General features: G+C 50.6%; 1 protein-coding gene across 1 annotated transcript; it reads right to left on the bottom strand.

Moving 5' to 3' along the window:
- Positions 1–220: 220 nt before the first annotated feature.
- MCRS1 (microspherule protein 1) lies at positions 221–11,402 on the bottom strand. The gene is made up of 13 exons (XM_080705831.1): positions 11,278–11,402; positions 10,511–10,649; positions 9,780–9,938; positions 9,525–9,634; positions 6,603–6,711; positions 6,199–6,337; positions 1,801–1,876; positions 1,485–1,513; positions 1,281–1,373; positions 1,079–1,161; positions 850–937; positions 462–589; positions 221–353 (listed from the first exon to the last, which is right to left on the bottom strand). Exons 1-13 carry the CDS (start codon positions 11,385–11,387, stop codon positions 267–269), a joined length of 1,350 nt encoding a protein of 449 aa, XP_080561957.1. The 5' UTR covers positions 11,388–11,402; the 3' UTR covers positions 221–266.
- Positions 11,403–13,709: the final 2,307 nt, after the last annotated feature.

Genomic DNA, 13,709 nt, shown 5'->3' with positions numbered 1-13,709 from the left:
AGAAACAATAAAAGAAGTGTGAAGCGAATCTGCTGGAGACACGGGTGTGAAGGTGGCAATCAGGAGGAGTGGTCTGCAGAGGGGCAGGGGCTCTGGCTCTAGGGAAGCACAAGGTCTCAGCCTCCCTGGCTCCCTCCAAGGGCCAGCAGCTGCGCCTCCTGTAACCCTCCCTGGCAGGTTCTCCCAGGAGCTTGAGTTCCCAGCTCAAGGGGCTGGAATGACGGGGGAGCCGAAGCCAGAGCCCCCAGGTTCCTGCTGTCCTGTCCTCACTGTGGTGTGACTTTGGCAGCCTCTGCCCGGATGAGGGCAATGAGATCCTGGTTGATGAGGAAGACGAACCGTAGGCTGGCAATCTGGGGAGAGAAAGGTGGCTCCAGACAGAGGTGGGGCTGGGGCGAGGCCCACATCCAGCTCACCGTGCCCCAGTCCCAGCCTGGCCTCTTCACCCACTCCCGGCTCACCTCCACCACAGAGTTGTTGCTGAGGCGCCACTTGGAGCCACACAGTACAGGCCGTCCATCAATATAGATGGGCCTCCGGCCCTCATTGGCAATGAAGAAGTCACCATTGTTCTTCAACTTGATGACACCTGTGGATGCAGAGTCAAAGGTGTGATGGGATGGAAGGAAGCCAGAAGACAGCCGGGTCCTCCAGTTACCCTTCTGCTCCTGGGGACAGGGGCTTGAAGGCACCAGGAACCCCAAGTTAGAGATCTTGAAGTGGTCTTCAGCCAGCCTCAGTGGATCCATGAGGGGTTCCACAGACACCAACCTCCAGGGTGGCAAGAGGCTGGGCAAACATCTCCACATGGCCCCGCACTGCGGCGGCAGTGTGTGCTGTGTGGGGTACCTTGCTTCCGGGAGATCTTCCAGGCTGGACCCTCCAGAGACAGATCCACGTCAATCTGGTTATCCTTGGTTGCTCTGCCCAGGGTGATCTGGAGAAATGGGGCAGGCGAGGGCTGAGCCTGGAAGGAGGGATGGGTCCCCATAGCCAGGGAAAGAGGAGTCAAGGACCAGACAGAGAAAGGGCAGCCACAGAGAGGAGCGGAGGAAAGGCGGGGCGGGGAGAGCCTCACCTCACGTGAGCGCATCAGGTACCGCACCATGCGGCCCCGCAGCACTGCCAGCGTCTGGTTGTCGAAGTCCGGAGAGCTCATGCCTGAGGGAAGAGCAGGTGAGGAAGGGCTGAGTGCGAGGCAGGAGCCCGGGCCTGGAAACCAGGCACCTGCCTGCCCTGGGCAACAAGGGGCTAAGGGCCACGCGGCCGGGCAGCCTCACCTGTGATGCTGTCCACTAGCACCTGCCACTTATGCAGCTCCTGCTCCAGCTGCCGGATCTCTCGCTTCTGGCGCCGGTCTGCCACTGTCAGCTCTGGGGCAGGTGGGTGGTAAGGACATCTGAGGCCCCGGCACCTCGTACTGGCCCTCTCTTATTTAGGCAGGAACTTCCATCCCCTCACTGTCCTCACCAGAGCACACTTACCATGTTCCAGGACTTCATCTCGCATGTCTCTGAAGGGCGAAAAGAAAGAATCAGGTCTTTTGGCTCACCTGCTGCTTGGCTCATTAGGATGTCCCTGCCCTCAGCCAAGTGGCACTGCTGGCTGTCCACCAAGCCCTGGCCTCGCCTCCCTCCCTGGGACTGGGATGGGGATAAGGGTAGGCACGGGAGGAGGCGCACCAAGGAGGCCAAGCATGGCGGTTGCTACTGGAGCTGGGGGCGGAGTCGGCGGGCGGCCTGGGGTGCTCTACCACAGGATTCAGCTCTCTCCACCCTGCCTGGGGCCCCAGCCACTCACTTGAGCTTACTGTCATCTATCAGGTCCTCTGCGTCAGAGAAGTTCAGCACTTGGTCCCCCTTTGGCAGCGGCTGCACTGAACAATGACAGAAGAAAGGTGAGCACTAAGGCCCCTGCTCCAGCCCGAGCTGCTGAGCAGGTCGCTGAGCCACAGGGACACACGGCAAGGACAGAGCCCAGATGAGTGGAACTGGCAAGGAAACACTCCCAAACAGACAGCACTGTGATTTGGTGCAAAGCATCTTGTGCTTAGCTGAGAGCAGAGATGGTGCTAGACAGGGAAGGAAATGTACAGTGACCTTTTGCACGGGCCTCCCCTCCCCCCGATACCGGAGGTGGAACTCAGGGGCATTCTACTCCCAAGCTACATCCCCAGCCCTATTTTCTTATTCTTTATTTTGAAACAGGATCTCATAGTTGCAGAGGGCCTCATTAAAGAGCTGAGGCTGGCCAGAAACTTGTGATCCTCCTGTTTCAGCCTCCCAAATACTGGAATTACAAGTACGTGACACTATGCCGGGCTTTTTTTTTTTGGTGGTACTGGGGTTCCTGGAAGCCCTTCTATCTCCGGGCTACACTCCCAGACCTATTTTTACATTTTTATTTGGAAACAGGGTCTCCTAAGCCAGCGCGCGCGGCTAGCTTCGAACCTGCGCGATCCTCCTGTCTCTGCCTCCCAAGCGCAGGGATTACAAACGTGCGCCACCACGCCCGGCTATGCCGGGCTTTTGGCAGTGCTTTTCAATCTGTGGGTCATGACCTGCTCTTAGGTCATGAAATTAGCTTCATTTTTTCAAATAAATAGAATATGAAGCCGGGTGTGGTGGCGCACGCTTGTAATCCCAGCATTCGGGAGGCTGAGACCGGAGGATTGCGGTTCGCAGACAGCCTCAGCTACTTAGTGAGGCCCTCTGCAACTCAGTGAGACCCGGTTTTAAAATAAAGAATAAAAATAGGGCAGGGGGTGTAGCTTGGAGGTCAAATGCCCCTGGGTTCCATCCCCAGACATGCAAAAAAATAAAAAATAAAAAAAAGAATATGAAGTGGAACAGGATAATCAATACCAAAGCCTATCTATTATGTATCTATTATGTCTGGGATAAATATTGTTTTATACGTTTTTCAAATTTTTCTGGTGAAAACATTAAAAATTTGGGTGCCCCCAATCTGAATTTATACCTTTATTATTATTATTTGGTAGTGGATGCTAAATCCAGGTACATTTATCTCCAACCTATAATCCCAGCCCTATTTTATTTTTTATTTTGAGATAGTCTTGCTAAGTTGCTGAAGCTGGCCTCGAACCTGTGATCCTCCTGTCTCAGCCTCCCAGGCACTGGCATTATAGGCATGCATCACCACGCCCAGCTAAACTTGTGCCTTTAGGCCAGCGATCCCAAGCCTGCAGTGTGACCGGGAAGGCAGGGCTGAGTAAAGCCATATCTGCTCCCTTCTCAACGTGGTGCCTCGTAAGAAAGACTGTGGGGAGATGGGGTGGGTTGGGGTGGTCACCCCCAACCCCAACCAGGCCACCTGAAATCCCACCACTCTAATGTGCAAACGACTTGATAAGAGCCATGTTGACTACCTGGTCCAAGAGACTCCCAGCTTTTAAGCAGCAAAGGAAATGCCAAGTTCCCATATAGACTTGAAGGAAAAAATTAACCAAATAATTTCCAAAACACTGATAAAGAGCTAGCTTTAGCAGTAAAAATAAACTTTATTCAGCGTCTATTACCTCTTTGGGAATTCAGTGATAACTGAGTCTAGGGAAACAGCAAATTTCTGGAAGCTGAAGGAATAAAAAGAGCTACCCCTATACCTCTAAAACCAGAGGTCCTTGAGAAGGAAAGATGGGGCTCCCCTTCTGTGAAGCAGATTTCCTAAAACCTTCTTACAGGAGTATCTTTCCCAACCAGAAGCTGCAGGCCCCTGACAGTGAAGTAGGGTACAGCTAAAGCTTCATTTTCAGAACAATGTGGAAACCCAGGTGTGGTGGCACATGTCTGTATTCCCAGTACTTGGGAGGCTAAGAAAGGAGGACCATAGGTTTGCGACCAGCCTCATCAATTAAGCAAGGCATCAGCAACTTAATGAGACCCTGTTTCAAAACAAAAAATAAAATAGGGCTAGCCGGGCATGGTGGCACACATTTGTAATCCCAGTATTTGGGAAACTAAGACAGGAGGATCACAGGTTCATAGTCAGCCTCAATAATTTAGTGAGGCCCTCTGCAACTGAGTGAGACCTTGTTTCAAAATAGAGTAAAATAGAGCTGCAGGTGTAGCTCAGAGGTAGAACGCCCTGGGTCCATCCCTAGTAAACTTGCCCTCCGCTCCCCGCCACCGACACCAGACAAGTGGTGACAGGCAGGAAGAGTGCCTATATGTGGAGATCAGAACCTGAGAATCAAATCCTTTTATTAAGCAGACTGCTTTCCCTAGTGCTTGCCACTAGGAGAGAGCTTGGTGGTGGGGAAGAGGGCAGCAGAGAGCATTCTGGACCTTGGAGGAGGAGAAATATAGGTATGCTGGGTGTGAAGTCCCACTGGGGACCTCTGAATGGCTCGAGGGCCACCTGAAAGCACAACTGCTTGGCGAGAGAAGAGGGCAAAGAAGAGAGCGAGGGGCAGGGCTTGGGAGGCTAACACAGGAGGATCACAGGTTCCAGGACAGCCTCAGCAACGCAGCAAGTCCAGCAATCCAGTAAGACTTTTCCAAAACAAGAATAAAACTAACTGGGGGTGTAGCTCAGAGGTAGGATGCCCCTGGATTCAATCCCCGGTACAAAAAAAAATTATATATATATATATATATATATATAGTGGTTATTATTTCTAGAGTGGGAAATAAGGAGAAGGGTAAGCAGAGATGGAAACTTTTATTCTTGTTTGAAATCTACCCGTAAAGTATATATATATGAGCTAGGTGTGGTAGCACATGCCTATAATCTTAGCATTTGGAAGGCTGAGACAGAGGATCACAAGTTCGAGGCTTACATGGTAACGTAGCGAGACCCTGTTTTACAATAAGAAATAAAAAGGGCTAGAAGTGTAGCTCACTGATAGAATACCCGTGAATTTAATCCCCGGTACCAAAAAGACAAGTAAGTAAGTAAATAAATAAGGAAAAGAATATACTAATTGTTATTTATGTAAAAGCAAAATATGTCAAGACAAAACAACAACAACAAAAAAACAAAAACAAACAAACAAAAAACAAACAAGAAATGAGCCAGGTGTGGTGATGTACACTTGTAATCCCAGTACTTGGGAGGCTGAGACAGGAGGATCACAGGTTTGCGGCCAGTCTCAGCTACTTAATGAGGCTTTCTGCCACGTAGTGAGACCCTATTTCAAAATAAGGAATAAATAATAGGGCTGGGGCCCCTGCATTCAATCCCTGGGTTCCACCCCCAGTACCGAAAAGAAAAAAAAAAAAAAAAAAAGCGCGCGCGCACACGAGAGAGAGAGAGAGAGAGAGAGAGAGAGAGAGAGAGAGAGAGAGAGAGAGAGAAACAAACAAACAAGAACAAGAAGTAAGGGTTGCTCTCTTTCAGGAACCCCTTCCTCCCACATTTGGGGAAGGGAGCAGAGAGCTGCTTTTGTCTTCTATCATTTCTTGACTTAAACTTTCATATTTCAAGCCAGGCGTGGTGGGGCACGCTTGTAATCCCCGCGCTTGGGAGGCGGAAACAGGAGGATCGCGCAGGTTTAAAGTTAGCCACGCTGGCTTAAGAGACCCTGTTTCCAAAGAAAAAGTATAAAATAGGTCTGGGAGTGTAGCCCGGTGTAGCCCGGAGGTAGAAGGGCTTCCAGGAACCCCAGTACCACCAAAACAAAAAAACAAAACAACAACAAAAAACCACACAAAACAAAACTTTCATATTTCTATACTTTTTTTTTTTTTTTTGCAGTACTGGGGATGGAACCCAGGGGTATTCTACCTCCAAGCTACACCGTCAGCCCTATTTTTCATTCTTTATATTGAAAATGAGTTGCAAAGGGCCCATGTAGTAGCTGAGGCTGTCCAGGAACCTCAATCCTCCTGTCTCAGCCTCCCAAATGCTGGGGTTACAAGTGTGGCCACCACGGCCGGCTCTATACTTTAAAAAAAACAAAAACAAAAAACAAAAAACCAAGAAGTGGTAAATGACTCTACTGGGACATTCTGCCCAGGATTCCAGGCAATCCGGGCTACCCTTACCATAATGCCGAAGACTATCCCAACTATTCTTTCCCTACTGGAAGGAAGTAGGTTTTGCTGCAAAGTGTGGTGAACAAAACACTAGGGGCTGCTGAGGAATTTGTTACAGGGCATCTAAGGGCAGCCATGCCCAGAGCACTTCCTGCATGCATGCAAGCACACCTGCTCACTCTGCCAGCTCCTGGGGTGTTACCTGTCTGGTCCTCCAGAAGGTAATACTGCTTCATGAGCTGCCAGTGGGCCTGCAGAGCCTTGGCAGTACGGGCCAGGTAGAAGGCGTCAGGGTGTCTGTGCAGCAAGTCCTGGAAGGTCTCCAAGGTGGGCTGGCTGGTCTGGAGGTGAGAAGCATGCTCCATGCATCTGGGTTTTCTCACCCCACCTCTGCCTTCTCCCCCTGCCCTTGCCCCAGGAACCCCAGGAGCTGGAAGTTTTAAAAGCAATAGATTTACGCAGGGAACCAGGCCTGTGCAGACATGCATGTGCTTGCATGTCCTGCATGCAGTGGGTGGGGCTAGAGGGACTCCCACGGCAGTCATCTTCCCGGTGGTCCAGCTTACATCTGTCCTGATCCTCAGCCTTCCTAGACCCCAGTCTTACCGATCCCACTTTGCTAAGCAGTTGCTCCTCAGCCTTGCTGAACAGAGCCTTGCTCTGGATGGCTGCGATGGCCTCTGGGTGTAGCTGCCTCATGGCCTGGCAGGCCAGCCTGTACACAAGAAAAGACAGATGGCAGAGTTGAAGGAAAGGTGTTAAGCAATCTGAAGATCCTACTTCCCCCAAACCTGGAGGCCTTTGAGATCCATGACCTATAAGTCAGGTCTTCAATAGGAAAGGTCCAATTTTAACATAACACACAGGGCTTTATGTGTTTGTAAAATGAATGGACAGGCCACTGAGGAAACTCTAGGCTTCTATGTCCCTAAAGGTCCAGTCCTGCTGCTTGCTCCCTCAGCCCTTGTGCTTACTTGGCCAAAGCTGCTACCCACTAGCTATTGCCTACTACCTCTTCTTCCTCAAGCTGAGACCAGTCTACTTCCTGGTTATCAGGGCTGTGGCTATAGCTGAAGTGGTGGCAGGAACTGCCAAGGATTAGAAGATGGGTGTTCAACATCCAACCAAGTTTTGAACAGACTGAAGAGGAAATAGAGTGTGTTGTGTTGTGCATGAGTTTATTTGGAACTGGCTGTTAAAGCTAGAAAGAGCCAGGCATAGTGGTGCACACTTGTAATCCCAGTACTTGGGAGGCTGAGACAAGAGGATCGCAGGTTCGCGGCCAGCCTCAGCTACTTCGTAAGGCCCTCCACAACTTAGTGAGAACCTGTTTCAAAAGGAAGAATAAAAAATCTCAGAGGTAGAATGCCTCTGGGTTCAAGCCCCAGTGCCATAAACAAAAAAATAAGTAAATAAATAAAGGCAGAAAGAGCCTTGATAATCTTCTGTTTCAATTCCCTCTTTTGTGTGTGTATGTGTGTGTGACTGGGGATTGAACCCGGGGCATTCTACCTCTGAGCTACACCTCACCTCCAGCCCATTGAGAGGGAGGGAGGGAGGGAGGGAGGGAGGGAGGGAGGGAGGGAGAGGGAGAGGGAGAGAGAGAGAGAGAGAGAGTGTGTGTGTGTGTGTGTGTGTGTGTTACTGGAGATTGAACCAAGAGGCATTCTATCTTCAAGCTACACCTCCAGACTGGTTTTATTTCTTTTTCTTCCTTCCTTTCTTCCTTTCTTTTGGTGCTGGGGATTGAACCCAGGGGCACTTAAACTCCGAGTGATACCCCCAGCTCTATTTTTATTCTTTATTTTGAAACAGGGTCTCACTAAGTTGCAAAGGGCCTCACTAACTAGATGAGGCTGGCCGCAAACTGCAATCCTTCTGTTGCAGCCTCTCAAATGCTGGGATTAATCAGCATGCACTACCATGCCTGGTTTTGGTTTTATTTTTTATTTGGAAATAGGTCTTGCTAGACTTCTCAAAGCCTCACTAAATTGCTGAGGCTGACTTTGAACCTGTGATCTTCCTATCTCAGTCTCCAAAGTATTGGAATTACAGGCATATACTACCATGCCCAGCTTTTTAAAAAAATATTTTTTTGGGGGGGGGTACTGGGGTTCCTGGAAGCCCTTCTACCTCCGGGCTACACTCCCAGACCTATTTTTTTACATTTTTATTTGGAATCAGGGTTTCCTAAGCCAGCGCGCGCGGCTAGCTTTGAACCTGTGCAATCCTCCTATCTCTGCCTCCCAAACGCGGGGATTACAAGCGTGCGCCACCACGCCCGGCTTTTTAAAAATTTTAAATAGGGTCTAGCAGGGCATGGTGACATACACTTGTAATCTCAGAACTTGGGAGGCTAAGCTAGAATGATTGAAGGTTCAAGGACAGCCTCAGCTACTTAGGCCCTCTGCAACTTAGTGAGACCCTGTTTTTAAAATAGAGAATAAAATATAGGGCTGGGAGTGTAGTCCAGAGGTAGAATGCCGTGGGTTCAAACAACAGTACCACAAAAGGAAGGAAAGGCAAGAAAATAAAAGGAAAAGAAAAGAGAAAAGAAAAGAAAAAAAGACAGTCTAAGTGCAGAGTCTCTAGGGTCTTGCTAAATTGCTGAGGCTGGCCATGAACCTAAAATCCTCCAGTTTTATCCTCCCAAGTACTGGGATTACAAGCATGTGCCACCACACCCAGCTTAACTCTATCTCCTTCTCCTTCTCCTTCTTCTTCTTCTTCTTTTTTTTTTTTTTTTTTAGGTACTGGAGATTGAACCCAGGGGCATTCTACTATGCCCCTGGGTTCTATGCCCCCAGCCTTGTTTTTTATTCTCTATTTTGAAACAGAGTCTCACTAAGTTGTGGAGGGCCTCACTAAGTAGCCGAGGTGGCTGACAACCAGCAATCCTCCTGTCTCAGCCTCCCAAGTACTGAGATTACAAGTGTGCACCACCATGCCCAACTTAATGTGTGTGTGTGTGTGTGTGTGTGTGTGTGTGTGTGTTTCTGGGTGGGGATTGAATCCAGGGCACTTTACCTCCAAGCTATACCCCAGACCTATTTTTTATTCTTTACTTTGAAACAGGGTCTCACTAAGTTGTAGAGAGCCTCACTGGATTGCTGAGGCTGGCGGAGAACCTGCCATCCTCCTCTCACCCTGCCAAGTACTGGATTACAAGTAGCAGGCCTGGCTAACTCCTTCTTCTTATGAAAAAGTAACTGGGAAGTCAGTGTGGAAAGGCTAGGAGGTGGCCTGCCCAAAGCCCCAACGCACACACTGAGGCTCCTGGCATTCACATGGACGTTTTCTCCCATGTAACTTCCTCTGTTTTCATACTGCCCTGCTTCAAGCATCAAGCCAAGACTAGCAGGTTAGAGGCAGAAAAGGCTTCCCTGTAAAGCCCAGCAAGTTCCCACATCATCCCAGATAGGAGCCCTCCCTTCCAAACCCAACCCTTGGGCCTTGTACAAAATTTGGCCCCAGAAGCCAAGTCTGGCATGCCCAGTACCTCCCAACACTGGAGCCAGTCCCACTCACTTGGAGATGACAGGGTCGTAGAGCAGGGCGTACCAGCGCTCCTGGACTTCCCGAAGGGTAAAGCGGCAGCTGAACTTCACGCCCAGATGAACAGATGTCAGGTCGTTGGTCTGCAAGGTGCCAGAGGGGTTTGCTCCAGTCCTAGCAATGGGAAGAACCCTTCCCAGGCCACCCTCTGAGCTCTGTGGGCCAGTGTGGGGGGTGGGAACTGGAGCCTACAGTAGAAGAGGACCTAATCCGTGGTGCAAGCACTACCTGCAATACAGCATTGATGAGCAAGAGGTCATCTGCAGGCTTCCATCGGCCCAGATCCTTGGTCACCTGCAGTGGCTGTTTGCTCTTCTTCACACGCTTGGTGAGTCCAGGGGCTGGGGCAGGGCTGGGAGGCACAGGAGTGCTGGGGACCTTGGATACCTGGGTGCAGAGGAGGATGGGAGTGACCTCAAAGCAGGCATCAGGGCAGCTGGGCTTTAGGCCTAGAGCTTCATACACTGTGTGGCAGCTGCAGCCCAGCTGACAAGAGGAAGCCAGGCAGGAAGCTCAGCTTTCTAATATCCACCTCCACCAAATTGCTTCTGCACAATCCTTAACCATATGGGGTCTCTCTCTACTGGTGGTACCCCCATCCCCATAATGGAGGGTGGGTGGGGAGAATACCAGGAAAACACTCTTGTTAGTTCAGTGTCTGGGGCCAGAGCAATGCCACCTGGGGGTTATTTTTACACCCTGCAATGCTGGGAACAGGCTGTCTGCTCCCAGAATAGATACATGCTCCATGCCTCCCACACGGAATGTGATACAGGATGCACTGACAGGATGGGGGTGCAGCAAGAAAGGGGAGTAGGGAGAGATGGGAGGGAGGTATTTGGGGTGGGGGATGGAGAGCCTTTCAAAAGCCTCCTCTGCAGGGCCCTTGGCAGCCAGCAAAAGTTCTAGGGAAATAAAAAATCTGGCACTGCCCACCCCCATCTCTTCCTTTTCCTCACCTTCTTCTTCTCACTGGAGGAGGGTTCACTCCCCGAACAGCGCCCTGGTTCCACCCCACTGGCCCCCTTCGCCCGGGTAGAGGACTTTGCCAAGCTGCTTTCCACCAGCTCATCATCAAACTTCTTCCTCTTTATGAACCTGTGGAGAGTTCCACCCAGTGAGCATCTTTACCCCACCCTGGTGCGTAGGTACACACACACACACACACACACAAAAAAAAAAAAAACAACACACACACACACACACACGCCTCCAGAATGGAGCAGGGTCCCAGCAGAGCTAACTGATCTGCTGCTTTCACTTTTTTTTTTTTTTTTTTAGTAGTACTGGAGATGGAACCCAAGGGCCTTCTACCTCTGGGCTACACTCTCAGACCTATTTTGTATTTTATTTGGAAACAGGGTCTCTTAAACCAGCTGAGGCTGGCTTCGAACCTGCACGATCCTCCTTTCTCAGCCCCCCAAGCGCGGGGATTACAAGCATGCACCACCACGCCCGGCTGCTTTCACTTTCCATCAGAGCTGAGCTCAGTGGATACAGATGTGCCACACTCTAGCCCTCTAAGAAGGGACCACACCAGAGATCAGAAGAGAATGAAGATCTCTCTGGCCCTCAGTGCGTTGGAGGACTTGGTAGGGACAGAAAAAGCACAAGGCTCCTCTTAGGCTACAGTGTGGTTCATGTAGCCACTCCCAATAGAAGTGAAGGCATGTAGCACCTAATGCCACAGGCCTTGTCCTTCCCAGTTCCTCTGAAATCTGACTACCTGGAGGAGCTTCTCCGTTTAGGGATGGTGCCCAACGCCTGGGAGGAGGCTCGCTTCTGCCCTGCCAGCGACTCTTCATCCTCTGAGCGGCTGGCAGTACCTGATGCCATCAGGGAGGAATCTAGTAGCCCCTGAGAATCTGGAAAAAGAGAAATAGTGAACTCAGATCTCCCAAGTGTCTAACAGAGCCCTGAGCCTCTGCACATGGGCCCTCCTGAGCCACACACCTCTATCAGCCGTCTTCGCCCTTCCCCTGCCTCCTTCAGATTTTTTTGTTTTTCACCTGTACTGGGGATGGAACCCAGGGGCATTCTACCTCTGAGCTACATGCTCAGCCCTATTTTTTATTCTTTATTTTGAAAGAGGGTCTCACTAAGTAGCTGATGCTGGCCTCAATCCTGTGATCTTCATATCTCAGCCTCCCAAGTACTGGGATTACAAGTGTGCGATACCATACCCGGCTCAGATTTTAAGGTGAGAGTTCCTTGGCTATACAGATCCCACCTAGGATCAGACCTGACCTACACCTCCCATGGTGGGCAGTTCTCCCAGTGCCATGTGTCATGTCATGCAGCACATGTGACGCTAACACATCAGGCTCTGGGCAAAAATGCTCCCTGTGCTATCAAAATGCAACATGCCAAAGGACAGCCAATCAACAGCAAGTCAGTCAACTGTGGCTCTGCCAAGAGGCCCGTGGGTGGTTGCTGCTCCAGGGGGAGATGGCAATGCCCAGCCAGGACTGAAAGACACTTGTGCTAGGCATGGGATGGAATCAGCAGACTTGGTGATTCAGCATTTGGGGAGCTGGCCTGGCCTCATACTACCTTTGTCCATCCTCTTATAGTCCCAAAGCCACTGGTTCCAAACCACTGGGCTAGGAGGAAGGGTCCCACAGGCTCATCCAAGGATTCTGACCAGGTGAGCTTAGAAGCTGAGAGGAGATTCTGTAAAGGAGAAACGAGGTTCCCTAAGGCTCCAGGTTTCCACATGGCCAGTTTCACCTCCTTATACTGCCTTAGGTCCCCCAGGGTCCCATAAGCTAGGGAAGACACAAGTGTGGAAAAGGCATAAGGCTCTACTCTATTAAACTTACAAACCTTGTGAGTAGCCTTGTGAGTAGCCTTGTGAGTCACTGACACCTTTGAGAACATATTAAGAGCTATGGACTCCAGAAAAATACACAAACAAGTCCTAGGTTAACCGTGACTAAACTACCAATAAAGAGTTTTTGGGGTTTTTTTTTTTGTTTGTTTGTTTGTTTGTTTTTGCCATATTGGGGATGGAACCCAGGGCATTCTACCTCCCAGCTACACCCCCAGCCCTATTTTTTTATTTTGAAAAATGGTCTCACTGAGTTGCAAAGGGCTTCACACACTGAGATCCTCCTGTCTCAGCCTCTCAAATGCTGGGATTACAAGGATCCTCCTGTCTCAGCCTCCCAAATACTGGGATTATAAGCATTATAACCACGCCTGGCTTGATAAGAGACGCTTGGCTCAAGTTTTTCCTCAACTGCCCCACTCAGCTCAGCAGCACCACTCCTTTCCCAGGCCAAAGCAGGAAAAAGGCAAGAGAGAACTCCAACCAGTCCATCTCTCTGTCTCTGTCATTCACTTTTCCACTTAAAGCTTTTGCTTTAGTGGGCTGTATCTTGTGAAAGCTAAAAAGTGGCTTGCAAACTGCGTGAATACCTTCCCCTCTCACCCCCATCCCCAGAGAACTCAGGAACTCAGGTACAGCACTTCCTGGGACTCTCTGCTTATGGTCCCGCCTCTTCTGAAAAGGGTGGATCTAAACCCAGCTTTCAGGACCTACCCCTAGATATGCTAATAGCGCCGCTCTAGAGAATATGATATCTTGAGCATAAGAAATCTTGATTCCTGGGGAGAGGGTGAGTGCCACGGGCCCCAAATGTCGATTGGGCCATAGTCTGCACCCTTCTTCCCGAGCCCCTCCTCCCGCAAGAACATGTGGGATCGGTCTAGGTCTGTTTCAGGGACTCAAGGTAGGAGGGAAGTCAGCTGTACAACTCAAAGCACAGCACCAAGTGAATCTTGATGCTCTCGGAGTCTCGGTTTAACCCCCACAGGCGGTGGGGGTACGGAGGTCAACTCCCAGGTCAGTTCTCACCCCACCTTCTTCGCCACACCTTTGCGCATGCGTACCACCTCCGGCCAGTTTCTGGGCCAGTCCAGCCCACGCATGCGCACATTTTCGGGGCGCTACCGAGGCGGGGCCCCAGGCCTGGTGGGGGTCTGTCCCCCGTGGCACTCTGGGAAACTCTACTTCACCCCCAACTCCACTCGGAACCATCAAGGACGAAACACGAAGTCTCACCATTCCTAGGCTGCCAGCTCCAACAATTTCTCCGCGGCAAGAGCAGCAGCCGCAGGGCCAAAGCCGGCTTCCGTGAGGCACGCCCACTTCCG

Source organism: Muscardinus avellanarius, assembly GCF_963383645.1.
Source record: "Muscardinus avellanarius genome assembly, chromosome: 11".
Lineage (NCBI taxonomy): Eukaryota > Metazoa > Chordata > Mammalia > Rodentia > Gliridae > Muscardinus > Muscardinus avellanarius.
Note: the sequence above shows the minus strand (reverse complement) of the source record. Positions and strands in the feature narration are given on the sequence as shown.